The following is a 21,174-nucleotide window of genomic DNA, read 5'->3' as shown; positions in this document are numbered from 1 at the left end:
CCTATGTAGCATCTCTGTATTGCCTCATTTGTATTCATTTTTCCTCTACTCTATGCTTTTCCCAGCTGTTTGATCTGGTGTACAGAGAAGAGACATTGCTAAATGTGATTAAAAGTGTTACCCGGAATGGTCGTTCCATTATCCTCACTGCAGTGCTAGCACTCATCCTAGTTTATCTCTTCTCCATCATTGGGTTCCTCTTCTTGAAAGATGACTTTATCATGGAGGTTGACAGGTTGAAAATCAGGACCCCTGTTGCAGGTATTGATTTTATATTAAAATTTGCTTCCCACATATACCTTTTCTGTCTGCCTAACCTAACTTTCATATAAGGAAATTAAATTTCTTTATTTGTATCTGTGAGAGCGGAACTAATTCTATATACCTTAGAACTCAATTAAGTCTCTGAGTAAAATTTAATGTATGTAGGGTTGTTTTAGACTAGGCTTATCTGTTGAAATACTAAAATCTAACACATTTGATTTATTATGTTTTCTTTTCAAACTTGTGCTAATATTAAAAAAAAATACCTATTCCTAAGTATTTGGAAGAGCAGCTAAAAGTGGATTCTATTGGTTCTCATCCCACCTTGAAACCAGCTCATAGTATTTTCTGTGTACTGTATGAGGCATGTGATCTTAACGTGTTCAATAGATGTATTTGATTACTTTTTAAACTTCATCCAGCAGAAATCTATTACGGAATCCACACTTCTAGTGATAGGAAGTTTCCTGGCGCATCTTTTAAATTCAGCATGTATTTCATGAACATTACCATTAGTGTATAATCCTGGCTTCAGTAAAATCATTGGGAGGTTTTTAACCAGTTTTAAAAAGGCCAGGATTTCAGCTTTCTGGAATGAGAGATTTTACCAATGTGAATAGAGAGTTACAAACTTGCTTTGCTAGAAAAAAACAGATCTGGTCTGTTGAGATCTCTGTATATGCTGCCAACCAGCATGCTGGGAGCACGGGCAGAGAAGTAACTGTCTGCAGAGAAATACCCAAGAATAGCCTGTGATTAAATTCCTAGAGACATGGTTTTCCCAAATGCTGAGCTCTTCAGACCTGTACATAAGGACAGAACAACTAGTGGAATCCACCCTGGACTGTGTGCACTCAGTGTTTGCCAGCCTTTTCCTAAATTTGTTATTTCAGGATCTAAAGCACACAAACAAGGGAAAGGTCATTCAAGACCGGCGGCATGGTGGACTCGTAGTTATTTTGATACGATATGAAAAACAAAGGAACCTGACAGATTTCTCTAACACACCTTGCTTTTTTGCCACTGATCATCTTAAAAGGGCTAAGTTGGCTTATATTTGACTTACCATGCATTTTTGGGACAGAACTTATGATATGAAGTTTCACTTTGAAAGGTAATTGTGACCATCTTAGAAGAACGGATATGAGGCTGCACACAGCACTGGTCTGGTCCAGTGCAGCAGTTCCTGTGTGTTTGGGTTTCTTCTGTTGGGTTCTCGGCAGCTTTTTGTGGTGTGGGTATATTCTTGCTGGCTTTATACATTGCCATTCCTGATCAAAATCTCATCAGGAAAATATGCTGACTATATACTGATGGAACATTATGCATCTTAAGACAAGTGCTTCAAATTGTTTCTTTATAAAGTAGTACAAACAGAAAGTCAGAGCGTGTGTTGCACAGATTGTATTAGATTGTTACTTTTGTTGTATGATTTTACCTTCATTTTTTTTCTCCTTAAACCTTTTTGTATCTCTGATTTGAAATGCAGAAAATTGTTGAAGATGCACAAGATAAAATTGGTTTGATAAAATCAAGCTGATGTACACATTTACCCACTTTGGGAATGTTAAATTAGTGTTTTACACAAACCCATACATATTTACAAATGAGTACCAAACTGTGTTATAATCCTTGAAAACTCTTAAGTATTCTACATTCAGGATAACTGAACATCAGCTTGGTGTCCTTCTTGTCAGCTTTTGTGAATAATTTATCTAATGGTTTTAAAACTGACATTATTTTCATATCTGACAGTTGTTTCTTGCTTTGAATATATTTCGTTCTATCCAGAAGTAACAGCATTTGATGTAGATTCATTAATTTCAGGAGATGAAATGGGAATAGCTGTGATATACAGTAAATATAAAACTGTGTTTTTGTTCCTTGTGATTGCTTTGAGCTGTTGAGGCAGACTGTTTGAGGAAGGAGGAATTGGTGGTATAATTTGTTCTGCTTTTTCTTCTCAACTTTTCAACTCAGTGATTCGCTTCTAGAAAATAGTGATTTAAAACTTAGTATCAATGTAGTATCTGTCTTTTTGTCAATATCCTGCTTTTTCCACAGGTATTGGTGAAGTCCCCACTACAACCCTCACATCAATGATGGGAGCCTGTGCAAAAGAGAACTGTTCCACAAGCATCCCAGTTATTAACTCAGGTTAGTACAAAAGTTACCCCAGACTGATGATCAATTAGAACTGAGGGATTTGTGTGTTACTATTGAGGAGACTTCTAGTGTGAGAAGTGATGATCATTGTTGTAAGTCGGAAGTGCTCAACTTCTGCAAGGCTTGAAGCTTAGTTGGCAACTTGCCTTTAATGCGAGTGCTTCCCACACCTGATTTGCAATTGCAGTGACATTAATTTTGTAATTAAAAGAGCTTGTCAAATCACTATGCTTGAATGTACAGGTTGCTTATTTCCAACTGACTTTGCTGAAAGAAAAAGCTTGCTGCTTATCTGCAGCATCCTCACCTGCACACAGTGAGCCACTATTAGATCCGTTTAGGACCACGTAAGTTGATTTTAATGGCGTAGCATATATCAGCAAGCTTTTGTCTATACTTTTTACATGCATCTAGGCCAAGGTTGTGGTGTAGCCAGAAGACCTAAGAGCCCAGATCCAGGGTCAAGTTACCATGTCTTAATGAGTTACTGTGGCTCAGCTAAGCACAGGCAGCAGTCTATCTGTGCATTCTTAGCTTGTGGCAAATGCAAGGAAATGCAGATTGTTGCAAGCCTCTCTTGCAGTAGATTAAGTTGTGTTGCTTTGGGCTTGTGGCAAGTGAAGAGCTTAATTGCTCTGGTTCAGCAGATGAGTCCACCTGGTTTTACTTTGATATCTGCATTATGAATCTTATCTGTATGTCAGAAGGACTCTGTCAACTTTAAATATGCTCAGTTAAAATAAAAGGTCTGACCAGTGTGTCCTTCTGGGGCAGTTACCAGATACCAGTTACCAGGTATTGGGTCAGGAGGGAATTTTTCCTAGATCAAGTTGACAGAGTGCTTTGTCCTCTTCTGTAGTTTGAGGCTACAGGGTCACTTGGGAGTTTTGTTGGCCAAATGCACTGCTAGACAGGGAGCTTTGGTGGTGGTGCTCCTCTCTCTCCCTCTCCTACTCTCTTCCTGTGGCACAGTCTAGTTGTGGTAGTTGGTCTTTCACTATAGATGTTCATTTTGGTTTAGTGTGTTGTGGCCTTTGCAGTGTGGGTATGTGCACAGTGGATGGTCTACAGTCTTGAAATATTTATTGCCACAGTTGCCTGTGGTTGCTGAGGGCTGAAAGTGAGGACATAAGCAGCCCCTTCCTATCCTGTGTTCCAGTATAATGCTGTTTCAAAAGCTTTATTCTTCCACTGCTAATTTTTGAGTTTTGAGGATCAAGGGCTTCAGGGAGAGGGCTATAAAAGTAGGCTTTTTCTCCCCAGCTGGTGTGTAAACAGGCTTCATAAACAACATGGGAAGCTGTCTGACTAGATGGAGAAAACAGTCTAAGAGCTATTGGCAAAGCTGCTGCATTCAAAGAGTAATCAATCAGTCAAAAGAGACGCAGTGTGGCTTTTGCCAAGCTCTTTAAATGATAGAAATCTCACATTTCTTATTGTTTGGATACTGTTTCTTTAAAATTAAACAATAATGAAAGAAGGCTGTGCAAAACGTCTAACTGCACTATCACTTAATCTTGGAGAAGTTTTATTTATCCAGTAACATTAAAAACCCAACATTCAGCAAGAACGGTTTTGCTCATCCTAGCCAGTGAATCATCTGTCAAAAAGTAGTGCTCTACCTTCTGTCTTCTCCTGGGACAGATATCCCTTCTGGCAAAAGCGTGAGCGTGGTGGAATGCAAAGGCCTGAGATTTGGTGAGATTCCCATTGTAGCAGCATGAAGAAGTCCACAGCTGTCTGTAGGAAACATAAAATGTTCTCAATGGCATCTCAGGTCCAGAGTAAAGACATAAATATGTTGCTTTTCAGATCAGATCACTGCTGATCATTTGTTCTGATAAGGCTCTGCTTCTTCCTTGGGTTTCACTGGTTGAGCGTGTGCTCAGTCATTGCTCATGCTGGCAAGGAGTTCACGGGGAGCCAGTCCGCTCCGCTCAGAGAGCATCCCCTGTCTGCAGCCTGCTTCCTCACTGCAGCACTGAGCTGTCAGCATAAAAATACTTTGTCTCATCTCCCTCGGAGTCTCCTGCTCTTCACTCCAAAAGCATTTCCATATCACTTAAGTCTTTGCCTGGTGAAGTGTTTAATCACTTGAAGGAACTTCACATCCTACAGTACGTGGCTCTTTGTGCTCTGTAGCCCATAAAGACCTGTGCTAGAAAGGTGCACAGGTATCTGTTTGTAAAAGGGGACATTTTCAAAGACTCATTCCACTCCCAGGCCTGGTACTGCTCTGTGCAAGTTCAGCTAGATCCATATGGGCACTTGTGTGTCTCCCCTGCCCGTGCTTGCATTGGAGATCAGGCCCAGAAGCCAGGTAGCTGTGGGCCATCAGATGAGGATTTTTGAAGTAAATCTTCCTATCATCCTGCTTACTGTCCTGTGATTAACATTGTGGGGTGATCTTAGTGCTTAACCTGCATTACCTTTGAATTAAACTTAATCAGAAGACAGCCTACCTAATGCTGTCTAGCCACTAATGGGCCACTCACCAGACTGGAGCTGGTTGCAAGTAAAACCCACTGAACCTCAATTAGTGTCGATATTGGGTCCTTACCAACAATTCACTCTACAGATCCACTCCTTTTGGTAGCATGGGCATAGTCTGTGTCGACAGGGGCTGAGTCTGGGTTATGAGTGCTGCCGAGCACCAGGGCAAACAAACAGAGGCAGAACGTGTGCTTGTAGGGTTATCTGGCTCCTAGATTGAAGGTAGCTCTTGTTGCTCCACATCTGGGAGTGGAAGTAGAGTAGACAAATGGACGTCTGTACACTCCCCATAGCCTACATTACTGCACTGGAGGTTTCTGCCAACTTTGGGCTGTCGGCTGTCTGATTCTCTGGCAAAGATTGTGCAACCCGAGCTTGCTCTTCTGAGTGCAATGTAGGATGCTGATTCTCTGTGTTGCAAGATGTGCCAGTCAGCTGATGAGTGGTATCTTGCATCTCTCTGAAGCATGGGCTTCCTCTGAATTTTTGTCTCAGTGGACATGGAGAGTTGTAAGTTAGGGTTTCTAGTAGGTAACACTCTCTTACGTTGCAGCTTCCAGTTCTCAACCCTGATTTATCCTCACCCTTCACCAGAATCTGATCATCTGCTGTTTCCAGCACCTGTCCCTGATCTTGTGAACATTGAAAATCTTGTTCTGTAGCTACCTAAATGAAATGAAGCCATGGCTTTTATAAAGGCTTTTAGTTTATCTTGTGGATGGTCATCATCTCAAGCACAGATATTAGGTCCAAAAAAAATGACGGAGTAATGTTCAGAAGGAGGAGGTAAAGGCAGGATGCAAAAGCAAAGGAGATTAGTTAGTATGACTAAGATCACTGCTAGTAAAAAATTTCCAGATGTGACAGAAAAAAAAAGGTTTATTGTTTCAATACTTTCAGTTCCAATATTTAAGCAGTTATTTTTTAAATCTGGAGTTATTAGTGGTAGTAATGTCTGTAATGACCATATAGTTTAACAGGGAAATTTATCCTGATATCTGCTTTGCTTTTCTTTTTGCTCAAGTTCCTTAAGTGGGGAATTCTTTCTCATTTAATTTGCTTGTGTAGCAAAAGCAGTGGTGGCAAAAGCAGCGGATACCAGCTCTGTTCTGCAAATACCAATCGTGATGCATACACCACAATTTGGGAACCCATGTTTTAAATCCAAATTGCTTGTCTGTAATGTGAGTGCTTTCAGTCAATTCAATTTATCAAAGTCTATCTCGGTGCCCCAGATGTGGTGGTTTTGGAGCTGTTAAATATGCTGTTTCAGTTAACTGTCGCAGCAGGATGTTGTTGTTTATTAAACTATGTTACAATAAGTGCATGAAGCAAACCAAGTGAGAATCGCTGCCTTCACCACTTAAGCAAACGTATCCCTAAAGAGAAGGGAAGGCAGGAGAAACGGCAGTCACAGTCCTGACCCTTCAGTGCAAGTCAGCAGGACACAGGGAACAACTCAAGCAGGGCTCTTCAAAAGGAGGCTGTTGATGCAGCCGCAGCATGGGGGTGAGTGCGTGGTGGGAGGAATTCTGGCCGAGGCGGACGAAGTCCCGTCGGGGACTGGTGTTCCAGCCCAGCTCCTCTGCACGTTCAAATATCTCCTGCACAATAGTACCCTCTGTGGCTCGGCCAAAACCACGCAGCAGCTCTGCAGCAGAGATAAGAATAGAATCCAAGTTTTCAAGCTGAGGTCAGGGAGAGTCTTTCATTTAATGTATATCAGACCTGAGCCTGGGCACGTGTGCTAGTGGAAAGATCATGGACAGACTTACTCATATAAAAGCCAGCCCCTCCTTAATGATTTGAAATGCTAACATGACTTGGCTTGTACATGAGTAGGTAGAGGAATGATTTCACAGGAAGACAATCCTTTTATGAATGTGCTTCTAATTCTGTGTTTATATTGCTTCTCCTCTATGTGTCAGCTGCGCACTTAGGAGGCCCACTGAAAAAGCAGTCATACTGAAACCAGTGGGAGTACTTGCAAGGAAAAGGGGTACTCCTGTGAACAGAGATGGCAGCTCTGGGTCATTAACTGAGTTACTGGTGGGAGAACTGCTTGGGATTTTCTCTGTCTCTCTCCAGGCTAAGTATGCCTGATGTGCCTAAGTATGTCACCAGCAGTGATGTGCAAATGGATAGGAACGATCAGTGAAATTCTAGCTGAAGAATATGAAAGGCAGATGTGTATTGCAGTTGCTTTCTCTAATGCAGAATTGTGGCTTGCTTTGATGAGTGATCATTTGATGCTGTGGTTCGTAAAGCTGCTGCTCTCCTGTTTGCAGGTGAAGAGGAGGAGGATGGAATAGAAAGGACCTGTGACACCCTGCTAATGTGCATTGTGACCGTATTAAACCAAGGCCTGCGAAATGGTGGTGGTGTGGGAGACGTGCTCAGAAAGCCTTCCAAAGATGTAAGTGTTTTGGCTGAGGAAATGCATTACTCCCTGTGCATCTCATGAATGCCAAAGTCAATTTTTGGAGGTTATAGACAGTGTTTGTATCTAGTCTCCTCTAATGTCACACAGTTGATTTATCCATGTAATTTTTACATCCCAGATGGAGTATTTAATGGGAAGAGCTAAGCTTGGTGTGATGATGATACTTGAAGAAAGGAACTCTAGGTAGTAGTTTACCCCTTCTGGAAAACTGGAACATATTATAACGTTCCAAGCACTGCTAAGAAGTGTTGCTGGATTGGATCACTCTTCTATCACGCTATGAATTATAAATGCAAACTTTCGAAAGGGATTGATTGATGAGTATATGTCAAGACTCTCCACTGTAGTACATAGGGTGTATTTTTAGCTGAAATTCAGCATGGCATCTGCCCTGGAATAGGTCCTATTGTTTACTTGTACTCAACTAGCATCGAAGTCAAAACAGAATTTTCATATATCATGGTATATGTCCTCTTCCAGAAGTTTCCTCCAAAATTCAGTTAATATAAGGACTACTCTTAATATTTGGGTGGGTTTATGCATTTTTATTTAAGTTAAAAAACAACATCATAAATAAAGGCAGTCTAGCAACACTGCTTGGTAAGCCACATGATTACACAAGGATTGGGGAATAAACAAGAGGAATTAGAGACGTATGGGCACCTGCAGGGCTGTGAGCTTATTGGCATCACAGAGAAGTGGTGGGATGGCTCCTATGACTGGCATGTTGGAATGGAAGGATACAGGCTTTTTGGGAAGGACAGGCAGGGGAGACAAGGAGGGAGTGTTGCCCTCCATGTCAATGACCAGCTGGAGAGCATGGAGCTCCACCTGGGGATGGATGAGGAACTGACCGAGAGCTTATGGGTCAGGATTAAAGGGAGGGCAGGGACAGGTGACATTATAGTGGGCATCTGCTACAGGCCACCTGACCAGAAAGACCGAGAGGATGAGGCCCTCCATAGACAGATAGGGGCAGCCTCACGTTCACAAGCCCTGGTCCTCATGGGGGACTTCAGCCACCCCAGTATCTGTTGGAGGGACAACACGGCAGGGCATAAGCAATGCAGGAGGTTCCTGGAATGCGTTGATGACAACCTCCTTCTCCAAGTGATAGAGGAACCAATGAGGAGAGGTGCTATGCTGGACCTTGTTCTCACCAACAAGGAGGGGCTGGTGGGGAATGTGAAGCTCAAGGGCAGCCTTGGCTGCAGTGACCATGAAGTGATGGAGTTCAAGATCCTTAGGGCAGTAAGGAAGGCACACAGCAAGCTTGCTACCCTGAATTTCAGGACTGCAGACTTGCGCCTCTTCAGGGATGTGCTTGGTAGAGTACCATGGGATAAAGCCCTGGAGGGAAGAGGGGCCCAAGAAAGCTGGTTAATATTCAAGGATCACCTCCTCCAAGCTCAGGAGCGATGCATCCCAACAGAGAGGCAAAAACGCCAGGAGGCCTGTGTGGATGACCAAGGAGCTTCTGGACAAACCCAAACACGAAAAGGAAGCCTACAGATGGTGAAAGCAAGGACAGGTAGCCTGGGAGGAATACAGAGAAATTGTCCGAGCTGCCAGGGATCAGGTTAGGAAAGCTAAAGCCCTGATAGAATTAAATCTGGCCAGCGACATCAAGGGCAACAAGAAAAGCTTCTATAGGTACATCGGTGATAAAAGGAAGACTAGGGAAAATGTGGGCCCCCTCTGGAAGGAAACAGGAGACCTGGTGTCATCGTTTAACCCCAACCGGCAACTAAGCACCACGCAGCCGCTCACTCACTCCCTCCCACCCAGTGGGATGGGGGAGAAAATCAGGAAAAGAAGTAAAACTCGTGGGTTGAGATAAGAACAGTTTAATAGAACAGAAAAGAAGAAACTAATAATGATAATGCTAACACTAATGTAATGACAGCAGTAATGATAAAAGGGTTGGAATATACAAATAATGCACAGTGGAATTGCTCACCACCCGCTGATCGATGCCCAGTTAGTCCCCAAGCGGTGATCCCCCACCCCCACTCCCCCCAGTTTATATACTAGATGTGACGTCACGTGGTATGGAATACCCCGTTGGCCACTTTAGGTCAGCTGTCCTGGCTGTGTCCTGTCACTGGCTGGGCATGAGAAGCTGAAAAATCCTAGACTTGAGACTAAACATTACTTATCAACAACTGAAAACATCAGTGTGTTATCAATATTCTTCTCATACTGAACTCAAAACATAGCACCGTACCAGCTACTAGGAAGACAATTAGCTCTATCCCAGCTGAAACCGGGACACCTGGTTACCTGGGACATGGAGAAGGCCGAGGTACTCAACAACTTTTTTGCCTCAGTCTTCACCAGCAAGTGCTCCAGCCACACCACCCAAGACGCAGAAGGCAGAGGCAGGGACTGGGAGAATGAAGAACTGCCTGCTGTAAGATAAGATCAGGTTAAAGACCATCTAAGGAACCTGAAGGTGCACAAGTCCATGGGACCCAATAAGATGCATCCGCAGGTCCTGAGGGAACTGGCAGATGAAGCAGCTAAGCCACTATCCATCACATTTGAGAAGTCATGCCAGTCCAGGGAAGTTCTCACTGGCTGGAAAAGGGGAAACAACCCCCCCATTTTTAAAAAGGGAAAAAAGGAAGACCTGGGGAACTACAGACCAGTCAGTCTCACCTCTGTCCCCAGCAAGATCATGGAGCAGATCCTCCTGGAAACCATGCTAAGGCACATGGAAAATGAGGTGATTAGTGACAGCCAACATGGCTTCACTAGGGGCGAATCATGCCTGACAAGTCTGGTGGCCTTCTACCATGGGGTTACAGCGTTGGTGGATAAGGGAAGAGCAACTGACATCATCTACCTGGACTTGTGCAAAACATTTGACATTGTCCCACATGACATCCTTGTCTCTAAATTGGAGAGACATGTGTTTGATGGATAGACCACTCGGTGGATAAGTAATTGGCTGGATGGTTGCACTCAAAGAGTTGCAGTCAACAGCTCGATGTCCAAGTGGAGAGCAGTGACGAGTTACATTCCTCAGGGGTCGGTATTGGGACCAGCGCTGTTTAACATCTTTGTCGGCAACATGGACAGTGGGATCAAGTGCACCCTCATCAAATTTGCTGAGGACACCAAGTTGCGTGGTGCAGTCGACACGCTGGAGGGAAGGGATGCCATCCAGAGGGACCTTGACGGGCTTGAAAGGTGGGCCCGTGTGAACCTCATGAAGTTCAACAAGGCCAAGTGCAAGGTCCTGCACATGGGTCAGGGCAATCCCAAGCACAAATACAGGCTGGGCAGAGAATGGATTGAGAGCAGCCCTGCAGAGGAGGACTTGGGGGTGTTGGTTGATGAGAAGCTCAACGTGACCACATAATGTGTGCCTGCAGCCCACAAAGCCAATCACATCCTGGGCTGCATCAAAAGAAGTGTGACCAGCAGGTTGTGGGAGGTGAGTCTATGATTTCTATGATTCTATGATTCTCCCCCTCTACTGCGCTCTCATGAGACCCCACCTGGAGTACTGCGTTCAGCTCTGGGGTCCCCAACATAAGAGGGACATGGATCTGTTGGAGTGAGTCCAGAGGAATGCCACAAAGATGATCAGAGGGCTGGAGCACCTCTCCTGTGAAGACAGGCTGAGAGAGTTGGGGTTGTTCAGCCTGGAGAAGAGAAGGCTCTGGAGGGACACCTTATAGCAGCCTTTCAGTACCTAAAGGGGTCTGCAAGAAAGCTGGAGGGGGACTTTTTAGCAGGGCCTGTAGTGATAGGACAAGGGGTAATGGCTTTAAACTGAAAGGGGATAGATTTAGATTAGATGTAAGGAAGAAGTTCTTTACTGTGATGGTGGTGAGGCACTGGAACAGGTTGCCCAGAGAGGTTGTGGATGCCCCATCCCTGGAAATGTTCAAGGCCATGTTGGCTGGGGCTTGGAGCAACCTGGTCTGTGGAAAGTGTCCTGGCCCATGGCAGGGGGTTTGGAACTAGATGATCTTTAAGGTCCCTTCCAACCCAAACCATTCTACAATTCTATGAGTCTATGATTAAATTCATAAGTAGGATCTCAGCAGGGCTTGCAAAAGTCCAGAGACAAGTAACTCGGGTCTGGATAGAAGAGCTCTTTGTGCTGGTAGTAGGAATCTAGGTCCTATCTCCTAGACTAGGAGGTTCTACAGTAACCATAGTCTATCCCCATGAAGTCTGTAAACACAGACCTTGAAAATGACCCTTGCCACTTAGAGTGCCACTTATTTAATGCTAACTACATTAGAGCACTTCATAAAGGGTAGCACTGTTACCCTAATGAATGTGTAGGAAACCGAGAACATGAGTGCCTTCCAAGTCAGTATCATGGTGAAGAAAAGGACTTGCAGTTTTTGTTCCTCCTCCTTACACTGAGTGTCGTGTCCTGTTTGCCACAGAACACCTTTGCTGTTTTTAGAGGTGTCAATGGGAGTCCAGTCCAACCTTTGCATGAAGGAAAGTAGCTATGACCTAAAAACAAGAGTGTGATGAAATGGGGAGTATGAGTACTTCATGTGTGTATGTATGTGTTGTGTGCCTGTGCATGTTGTGTTCCCAAAAGACACTTGCTTGGTCTGCCTGCTCTGAGCCAGCTTACAGCCATGTGACTGCATTAGCACAGTGCTAAAACCATTAACATGCCCTTGTTGGGTGCAGAGTATAGTAGTCTAGCCTTGGCATCACACAAGCATGCTCCCCTGGTTTCCAGTTGTTCAGTGTGAAAACTTGGCATTGGTCTGGAATATTCCACAAGGACATACCATAAGCATATCCCTGTATGCCACAAGGCAGTATTAAGAAGAGCTGTCATTGCTCTCAGTGGGTACTAGAAACTGCATATTCCTGTTTCTGTACTGGCAAGGTAATTATCTTCAATCGAATGCTACACTAATACATCTACGCTGCATCCAGTACACTCTTCTTCGTGCTGTGTGAAACAACGTAAAGGACAACAGGAGTCCCAGAGCGATAAGAGCACATGAAGCCAAATCTTATTTGCTTAGTCACATAGGTAGTCCCTCTCTATTTCTGTGAGTAAGGCTAGCAGAATTTGGCGTATGAAAAGAAAGATGCGTAGCTTTGCTTGAGCTAATGTGAAAATGTTGTTTAATATTTTAGAGGTGTGCTATTTTTATGTCACTGCAACCTTATTATTGTTTCAGGAGCCCTTGTTTGCTGCGCGAGTTGTTTATGATCTTCTGTTTTACTTCATTGTCATAATTATTGTTCTAAACCTAATCTTTGGAGTCATCATTGATACATTTGCCGATCTCAGGAGTGAAAAGCAGAAAAAGGAGGAAATACTAAAGACAACCTGTTTCATCTGTGGTAGGTGTTACTGAGCTATTGAGACATTTGATGGGGAAAAGAGTAGAATGAACTATTCCTCAATAAATAAAGCATGGACCTAAGAGGTGGTTATCTTCTACAGGAAAAGTCTGTAAAAATGTCAGAGTTTGGTTCCAAATTTATTCCCTCTCAGTAGGAAAAAGATTTGTTTTAGGAGTCAAAATCTAACTTTGCTAAGAGGTGGCTTCACAGTCTCCACCCAGGATCTGAGGGAGAAGAGCCATGTCTCACACTCGCATCATCACCACTAGTGGAGATGGTGCAGCTGCTGACTTTATTTCACAAAGCATGATGCAGATGAAAGTACAGCTTGGTATTTCACAGCACAGTGCATTCCAGAAGGGTAACAACAGCAAAATCCGGCTGTTTCAGAAGGTGAAATGAAACAGGGAACAAAAGATTTAAATAAAATCGTGCCCACAAAACTGACGGATAAGTCGTGCTTATTTTGAGGTGCACTCACAAAGACGGGCAGACCTTCACTCCCCTAGGGGACTTCAGAAATACCTTCTTTTTTGTGGGCTGGGTGTTGTTTCCATGGTTGTACTGACAGGGATGAACATTGTGCAGAGCACAACGGCTTTAGTGTCTGTGGAAGGCTCCACAAGAGATCCAGGGAGGGAGGCTGTAACACGGAGGCAAACATTTGTGAATCCTGTCCTTCCTCACTGTGGTATTATTCTTCAGAGTTTTGACCCTTTACAGGAAAAAAAATATTCTTATGACTACAGCTCTGTAAAACCTGTGTGACTAAAAAGCTGCAGAAAGTCACCCTCTCAGCTAGGTTTAAGCGCACAAACAATCCCACTGCAGCTTAAGTGGGACTATTCATATGCTTGATGCTAAACATGTGCATAAATCTTTGCAAGATCAGGACCTAGATTGCACACTGTGTGCTTACCAGTATACGTTTAGAAAGCATCAGAGCCAACACTTGTAAAGCACTTTATAGCCCTCAGCATAGAAGGCACTGTAAAACTGTAACATATTTATTATATTGTTATTGTTATTAAGAGGAAATATCACAAAAGAGAATAAACGCTGCGCTGAAAGAATTCTGTCAGGAATGCCTTCTGGCCTGGTGTTTCTTGCCTGGCAGTTACTATATGCGGTTATAGCTTTTAAATTAAGATCCTTCAAATTTATGATCCTTTAAATTAAGTTAGGTTCCTTTCTCTAACATATTTAACAGATTTGGGTATTTTTATGTTGAAGTTTCTTTTTCTGCATTAAGTTCATGTCTTTTTGCAGGACTGGAGAGAGACAAATTTGATAACAAGACCGTTTCGTTTGAGGAGCATATAAAGTCAGAACACAACATGTGGCATTATTTGTACTTTATAGTTCTTGTGAAAGTTAAAGATCCAACTGAATACACTGGCCCGGAGAGCTACGTGGCGCAAATGATTGTGGTAAGTCAATTTGGGCACATGCTTTATGCAACTGAGAGATGCTCCTTGGAGCTAGAGCAGAGAATATCTTTCTGTTTCCCTCTGTCTGAACAATAGGAGGCATCGATCTGTATCTTTAAAGATCTTTTCACGTGTCTTAGACAGTCTGCAACAAAGCCCAGTCTTAAACATAATGAAAAAGATGAAGGCGCAGGCCACAGTCTCTGGTTTGGCGTTTGTGCTCTCATGCTCTGTGGGTTCTGCTGCCTCATTAGCCAAACCAGGGGCAGAAGAGCATGCATCATAACATCTGCTGCTGCTCCGGCTTTGTCCAGTATCTCTGGGCTGCTGTCCAGAAAAATAACATCTCCTGCTGAACAGTGAAACGCAGGGTCAGTGTTGAGGGCTAGTGCTTTTCTCCTATGACTGCTCTGAACAAGCTATTGAAAAGACCAAGAAGAGCTGCTGCAGGGATTTGAAGAGCTACAGAAACTGCCTCGTGAAGCAGTGAGAGTATGACTTGGATTCAGAAAGAGAAATTTGATGACACTGGGGCAGAGATCTTCGATTACATTTCATTTCCAGCCTGCTACCAAAGAGGGTTTGTTCTGGTGAGAAAGAGCAATGGATTATCAAGGCTGCCTGGCTTGGGGCTTCGTTTTTGAGGAATTCTTCCTACCTGCTGGGATATTCTGGTGCAGCGTTTTCTTCCCATGGACTTCCTGGCAGGTATTGCACAGCTCGGGGCCTGTGCCAGGGTCTGTGGTTGCAGAGCTGGCATATGTCTGAATCCCAGAGGAGGGCGTAATCAAATGTGCATCAGGCTTTGCTGTTTGTGCATTTCTGGAGCCACATTTCTTATTGAGAGTATCTGCTCTGTTATCCCTCATCAGGCCTTTGATTATACATACTACCCAGCCTCACTAGCGAGATGCTGGGTGCCCTTTTAGACATCAGTTTAGCCACAGGGAAGATTCTTCTCCTTTAACTTCAGCTGTCTTCAAGTCAGGCACCTGGTTTAAATCGATCCCAGCTCCCTGCCTTGTCAGTGCAGAAAGCTGGGTTATTTATCCTGCCTTAAGACAGGTGTCTAGGATAGCTGGGGTGACTCACCTCTCACTCCATTGAGAGCCTAAATGATCAGATTAGACAAGATGCCTAATTGGGAGCTGGCTAAAATTAGAGGAGATGACTCCCAACCACTGCGCAGGCTTACACAGAGCTTACCTTGAAGAACTTGCATTAGTGGAATGGCTCATGTTTAGACAGGACTGCATCCTTGAATGCTGTGCTGAAATGGAGCTTTTTGAAGTGCTATTACCACTGCATGGGAAGGTAGTGTAGCAGGTGATGGGAATTCAGTGCTCAGGTACAGATGAACAGCCTATGTCCATGGAAATTTTGAACCATCAATCTCATTGCCCCGCTCAGGGCGTTTATGCTGTTAGGCAGTAGTGGGTGTACACTTCTGCAGTATGATGGGCGAGATACAAAAAACTAAAACAAATGCTTGTATCCTCTGTTCCATTACAAGAAATTATTCATAGTGGCAGGTTGTCCTCTTACACATGAAGATATTTTAGCTTATCTCAGAAATGCACTTTAATTTGTGGAATCAGTAATGTCACCAGACTCTAGGGCTTATCTCATTTGTCTATTCCTTCTCTACTCCTCTTCCTCTCCCTGCAGTGTTTGTATGATTTTGAACTTTGTGAGTATGTATGTTAAGTATTAATGTTTAATTCCAAGGGATGCATTAATATTCATAGTAAGTGTATTCATCCTGTGGCAGCAGTGCTTTGACTTTCCTGATGTAATTCACTAATGTGTTTTACGTTTGCATTAATGGTGGGAACTCCTGTTTGAATATCTAAAATATTAACGGAAAAGCACCGAAACATGTGACCTCAAGCACTGAACTGATTTCTCAAAGCCCCTGTTCCTCTGTGGCAGAATGCTGGTGGTTTAAGTGGTTACTAGTAATCCAGATTTTGGGATTATTAAACCCTCTGAAGGAAGGCTTGTTTTTTCCATGGGTATATATGAAGTTAATGGTTGTTCTGGATGATGGGAGAGGTAGATACAGACCTAGAAATGTAAAGCTTACATGGAATGCAAGACAGAATGGAGGAGTGGGTTAAAAAAAAGCAAAACAAATCTTTGAACAAACTACAGGTGGCTGGTGTGGGATTAGTAATTGTATCTTTGTGTAGTTTAAATTCCCCAGTACAAAATCTAGGGAAGGTGTGCCACAGAAATAGTAGTGCTGCATAGCAGGAGCAATTGGAACTGTGTAAGTGAACAAAAAAGGACTCTCTCTTGGAGCCAGAGAGATTACTGTATGCCACATGGTACAAGGAATATTAAGAAATGAAAGAAAATAATCTGACTGGAAGAGTATTCTGGAAGTATGATATTCAACTGGAAGAAGAGATTTAGAGATATAGCTTTGCTTAGGACCAAAAGAAGAGTCAAAAGGAGAATACTCAGAGGTAGTTTTGCAGCAGTCAGCCAGCCGTATGAGCTGATGTAGCGTGTGTTTCAAACACAGCATGATAGTAATGAAATTACATGACAAGCATGTGAGTTGTGCTACATACCATGCAGAAATTAAGCTTGAGGTATGGTTTTTGTCCTGAAGATAGAGCAGCTGGTTCAGACTTTGTGATGGACTATGTGCTGAGCAACCATTCTTGTGATGCTGGGAGAGGTGAGCAAGTCCCTGGTTAGAGACCAAGTTCTGGTTAGGATCTGGCACAAAAGAGGCGGACTACAAATTAACCTTTCACAAGGGAACTGGGGCTTGCCAGTGGAACTGACTCATTGCTGATTGAGGCTCATTGGGGTGTATGGGAATGCGACAAATATTTATAAAAATACAGTGGTTGAAGAACAGGGCAGTCTCAGGACCTCTTTGAAGGGGACAAGATGGAATGAGGTTTTATATTTCAGGCGAAACAGAATATGGCTGAAAAACCTCCATGAATCATACTCCTGGAAAAGTTCTCTTAACTCTACTAGTTTTTATTATGATTAGGTATGCCTTTTATGGCTGCTTCTGTAGCTTTAATGGATCAAACCCAAATTCTGTGTTTTCACAGCTGGATTACTAAGAGAGAAAATTTCTACCCAAATTGAATCTTCAAGGCTCAGATCCATCCTCAAATACACGTAGGTCAAAATTTTGGAGTATGCCGCAGTAACTTCTTTAATAGAAAGTAGAGTTTAGCTCCAAGTATCATCCTCACTACCCCTACAACTGCAGTTAGAAACCAATTATTATTTGTACTTGTCTAGTAATGTCTTGCAAAATATTGCAAAAAGTAACATTGTAAAGATTATCAGTATTAACTAAGTACAAGGGAAAACATCTGCAATTTCTGATAGTCTTTTTTCTCCACTGCTCAGACCCATCAGGACCCAAAACTATGACTGTCTATATTATGACTTTTAGTCTTTTGTATGTGTCATTTGTCCAGCAAACAGTGAAGCATCTGGTTTGAAGGCTTGCTGATAGCACAACTGGAAAAAAACAGGAATACTATGGCTTTCTTGGTTTGGAATATTATTTGAAAGGCTGGGTGCCAAAAGGGATGGGAATTATTTACACATCTAATTTCACTTTCACAATTTTCCTGTTCAAGAAGGGGAAAGAAACTTGTAGGTGATGTTGTACACAGCTCTCATTCAAAGGCAATATTTTTGCATGTTTCCAAGTTCACTTGTATTTCTGTTCCAGGGGTGGCTTGTTTCAAGGCATTCCCATCATCTTGCATGTCTCTGGCCTCAAAACACCTTGAGGCAGAGGACTTCTTCTGCTTTCTTCTTCTGGACTGTGGACATGAGCTGCAAACTCCGAATATTCCCTGTGATTTTGATTTTCCTAGCAGCTCTGTATTTGCTTCAGTGTTTAGCATACTGCTCTGAGCAGTGACAGAAGTAATCAGTAGCTATCCAGCTTTCATAAAGCAAGTTATTATTTTTTCTTTTTTTTTTTTCTTTTTAGAAAAAAACATCAAGCATAAAATGTATTGTAAAACAACACACAGTTTATACACCTCTAGCTTTCCAGACAGTTACTTTATGGAGACGTTGGTGGGAATAAAGCACTTCAGATCTTTCAGTGATGCCCATTCTTCTTGCACACTATCTTATATCAGTTATCGGGTGAAATATTAATGAATATTAAATCAGGGCAGTAGGTTTTATTATTTGTTTGTTATCCAGGCCTCTTTTATGAAGTCAGACAGGCATTATACAATAGCCAAAAAACTTTGAAAAGGTGGCTACATGCCTTGCATTTGCACTGAGAACCTTCATGGATGATTCCCCTATTGAATTTTCATTCCTGCAGAAAGAAACTTCTTACCTGACCCATTGGACGAGAAATACCATCCCTAGCAAACCCAGAGAGATGCACATAACTTGTATTACATTGATACAGCAATCTTTGAGTGTTCCTTGTGTCCATTTGTCAGAGAAGACAGTTGAATGCAGTAACTGGAACAGTGAAGGTTAACGTCCAAATTTTTAGACTTCTTTTTTCAGAGGTGCAATTTGTACATGCAGATTTCACCTAAGCTTTGGTAGCTGTAAATAGAAAATGGAGGCAAAAAATGTAGGTGATTAGTTACTGATTTTTTTGCAGCAAAACAGAGAGGTATGAATTAACCTATGATTTGTGTCTCCATTCATTTGCAAAAATAAAAGGCTATTGGCGTAGTAATTAAATTAATTATTTTGCCTGTTGGAAGAATGAAAGACTTTAGCAAATGAAGCCCTACAAGTTATGTTCTCGCGTGCCCTGTCCACAGTTCTTAGCAAGTTTCATAATGGATTTTATCAGCATTAGTGCTACCTGTCATAACTACATAATTACAGCACCTAATTATATTATTACTTATTTACTCTAATTATGTAATTGGATGTAATTGGTGCAATTACATAACTCCTCAGTCAGCTGAAAACTGCTCTAAAACCAGCCTATGTTCATAAAGAGTAAAGGATACTGCTATGCGTTAGACCATCTCCCTAAAGCAAGGCGTTCTTTGGTGGGAAATTAAAGGTTCTGTTCTCTTGCCACTGCGGTCATTGGGACCATGAGCCTTTTATACCGTGATAGTATCTTAAAAGTATTCCTGTACATCTTGTTTCATCTGTAAATGTATCCCTCCTGAAAGGCAAATTCCTAATCTTAAGTCTCTCTTCAGGCTATCAGGGTCCCAACACCTCCACTGGAATCAAAGGCAAAATTCCTATCAACATAAGGATGAAGTAGAAGAAACAGGTTGAGCAACACCAGCCTGGAATTCTGAGTAGTGATTTTCTGATTCAGTTCTTTTAAAAGCACTTTTGTGTCACAGCAGTGGCCTGTTATTGGTAATGTGAGAAAATATTTTGACTAATTCATTTCAAATAGTTTGAAGGTGTCAGCTTTTTTCATCATTTTTTGTTTTAAACTATTAAATAAAAGTATTTACCAAATATTACGGCCATTTCCATGTCATGAGGAAAATGCATTCTGCATTTGGAAAAATTCTAGTTGTTTGGTTTGGTTTTTTTTAAATACTGAAGTTTGAAAATTGATCTGAGTTTAGTGCTCTCTTGAGCTGGTGCTGTTGTCTCTCTTCTTCCTACCTACGGCCTCATGGTTTTGCCTTCCTTTTCTATTAGATACCCAGAAGTCAGTATTAAATTCAAAAGCGGCACTGGGAATAATGCCGAATGAGCCACTGAGAAGTCTCACGGTACTTGTCATTCTGAGCCATGCTGTGTGCTGGGCAGCGCAAGCCCTTTTCCCTCGGCATCCTTCTCTCTCCTGCCTCACTGCTCTGCGTTTTGCTGGGCTCCCACCTCCGGAGCAGAGGTGTGATGTGAGCTGTGGCAGCACGTAGCTGCTCCCCAGGCTCAGGTCTCAGCGGTGATGCTGCGAGGTCCCGGCCAGAGTCACTCCATGAGGCTGTGACCCCCCAGCGTAGCAGCAGGGACAGGGGACAAGCTCCCTCCTGGAGCCGGGGTTGCTTGCGTATAGTCCCTGGCACACCTGTGTGTGGCCTGCAAAGGGATTTTTTTCATTTTAGCCAACCTCAGCAGAAGTAGCTGGCTGTCAAAACACCGAAAGTGTGAGCCAAGCGGAGCCTGCAGAGCCCGACAGCTGTGGGTCGAGAACCTGGCTGCCTGTCCTTTCACACCTTGGGGCAGTAGAGATTGTCCCAGGGTTAGTTAGCGAACGTAAAGTCATTTCACTGATGCCAAATCCCGGTGCACGCCCCCAGCCTGACATCCAGCGTGTTCAGTGGCCATCCCCGAGCAAACCACGTGGAGGTTCTAGAGGAGGCAGGTCCAAAGGAAACACAGACAAGGCGAGGTGAAGGCAGTGAAAAAGTGCCATACGGAAAGGGGAAGAGCATGCTGACAGCAGGCGGGCGAGGAGGAGTGGGGTTTGTGGAACAAGCTGTTCTTTACTGCTGTCAATTTTTGTCAAAGAATGTAATAAAATTCCATGTACTAAGAGGGCTGTTGACCTCAGCTCTTAAAATATAACTTCTCTGGAGACAAAAAAAAAGTCCTGACATCCAGGATTTTTCTATTCTGTTACCTATCAGCTTTTTGAATTTTGGAGGCAAAAGTATTCCCTGCTAATTTTTATCTCTAGTCCATAGGTATTCTTACTACATCTGAGGATTGCTAAACACTGTATAGGTAGAGAGAATGACCTAAACCAGAGACATGTCAATCCAAGGTGACATGAATGCTGCAGAAGGGACACTTGGGTTGTCAGGAAGACACTCCGGGTGTTTTTCACATGCGCTCTGGTGATTCATCCTAGGCAATTTAAGAAGCTTCCTCCCCCAGATGTCCACCATACCCTTCTGTTGCAATTAACCACAACAATAGCAAAGGGGGGAGGACAAGCGATGTGTTTGTTCACTCCTGAGCTTCTGCAGTTCGCAGCCCAGAGTACTAATGTGAAAATTGATGGCCACCGAAGCCACGCCAGTCTGAACTGCACTGGTTGAGGAGAGGACACAGTACCGATTCTGCTGCCTCTTT

At 43.0% G+C, this 21,174-nt stretch overlaps 1 protein-coding gene across 3 annotated transcripts in view; it reads left to right on the top strand.

Moving 5' to 3' along the window:
- ITPR2 (inositol 1,4,5-trisphosphate receptor type 2) overlaps positions 1-21,174 on the top strand; it is a 268,975-nt gene that overhangs the window by 228,514 nt on the left and 19,287 nt on the right. For all 3 annotated transcript variants that reach the window (XM_075051507.1, XM_075051506.1, XM_075051508.1), the window contains 5 exons: positions 66-261; positions 2,329-2,421; positions 7,212-7,339; positions 12,544-12,709; positions 13,982-14,142. In XM_075051507.1, the coding sequence (XP_074907608.1) occupies positions 66-261; positions 2,329-2,421; positions 7,212-7,339; positions 12,544-12,709; positions 13,982-14,142 (744 nt within the window). The remainder of the gene's footprint in view (positions 1-65; positions 262-2,328; positions 2,422-7,211; positions 7,340-12,543; positions 12,710-13,981; positions 14,143-21,174) is intronic.

The sequence above is a fragment of the Buteo buteo genome, chromosome 19 (genome assembly GCF_964188355.1).
Source record: "Buteo buteo chromosome 19, bButBut1.hap1.1, whole genome shotgun sequence".
Taxonomy (NCBI): domain Eukaryota; kingdom Metazoa; phylum Chordata; class Aves; order Accipitriformes; family Accipitridae; genus Buteo; species Buteo buteo.
This window is presented reverse-complemented; position numbering and strand designations above follow the sequence as displayed.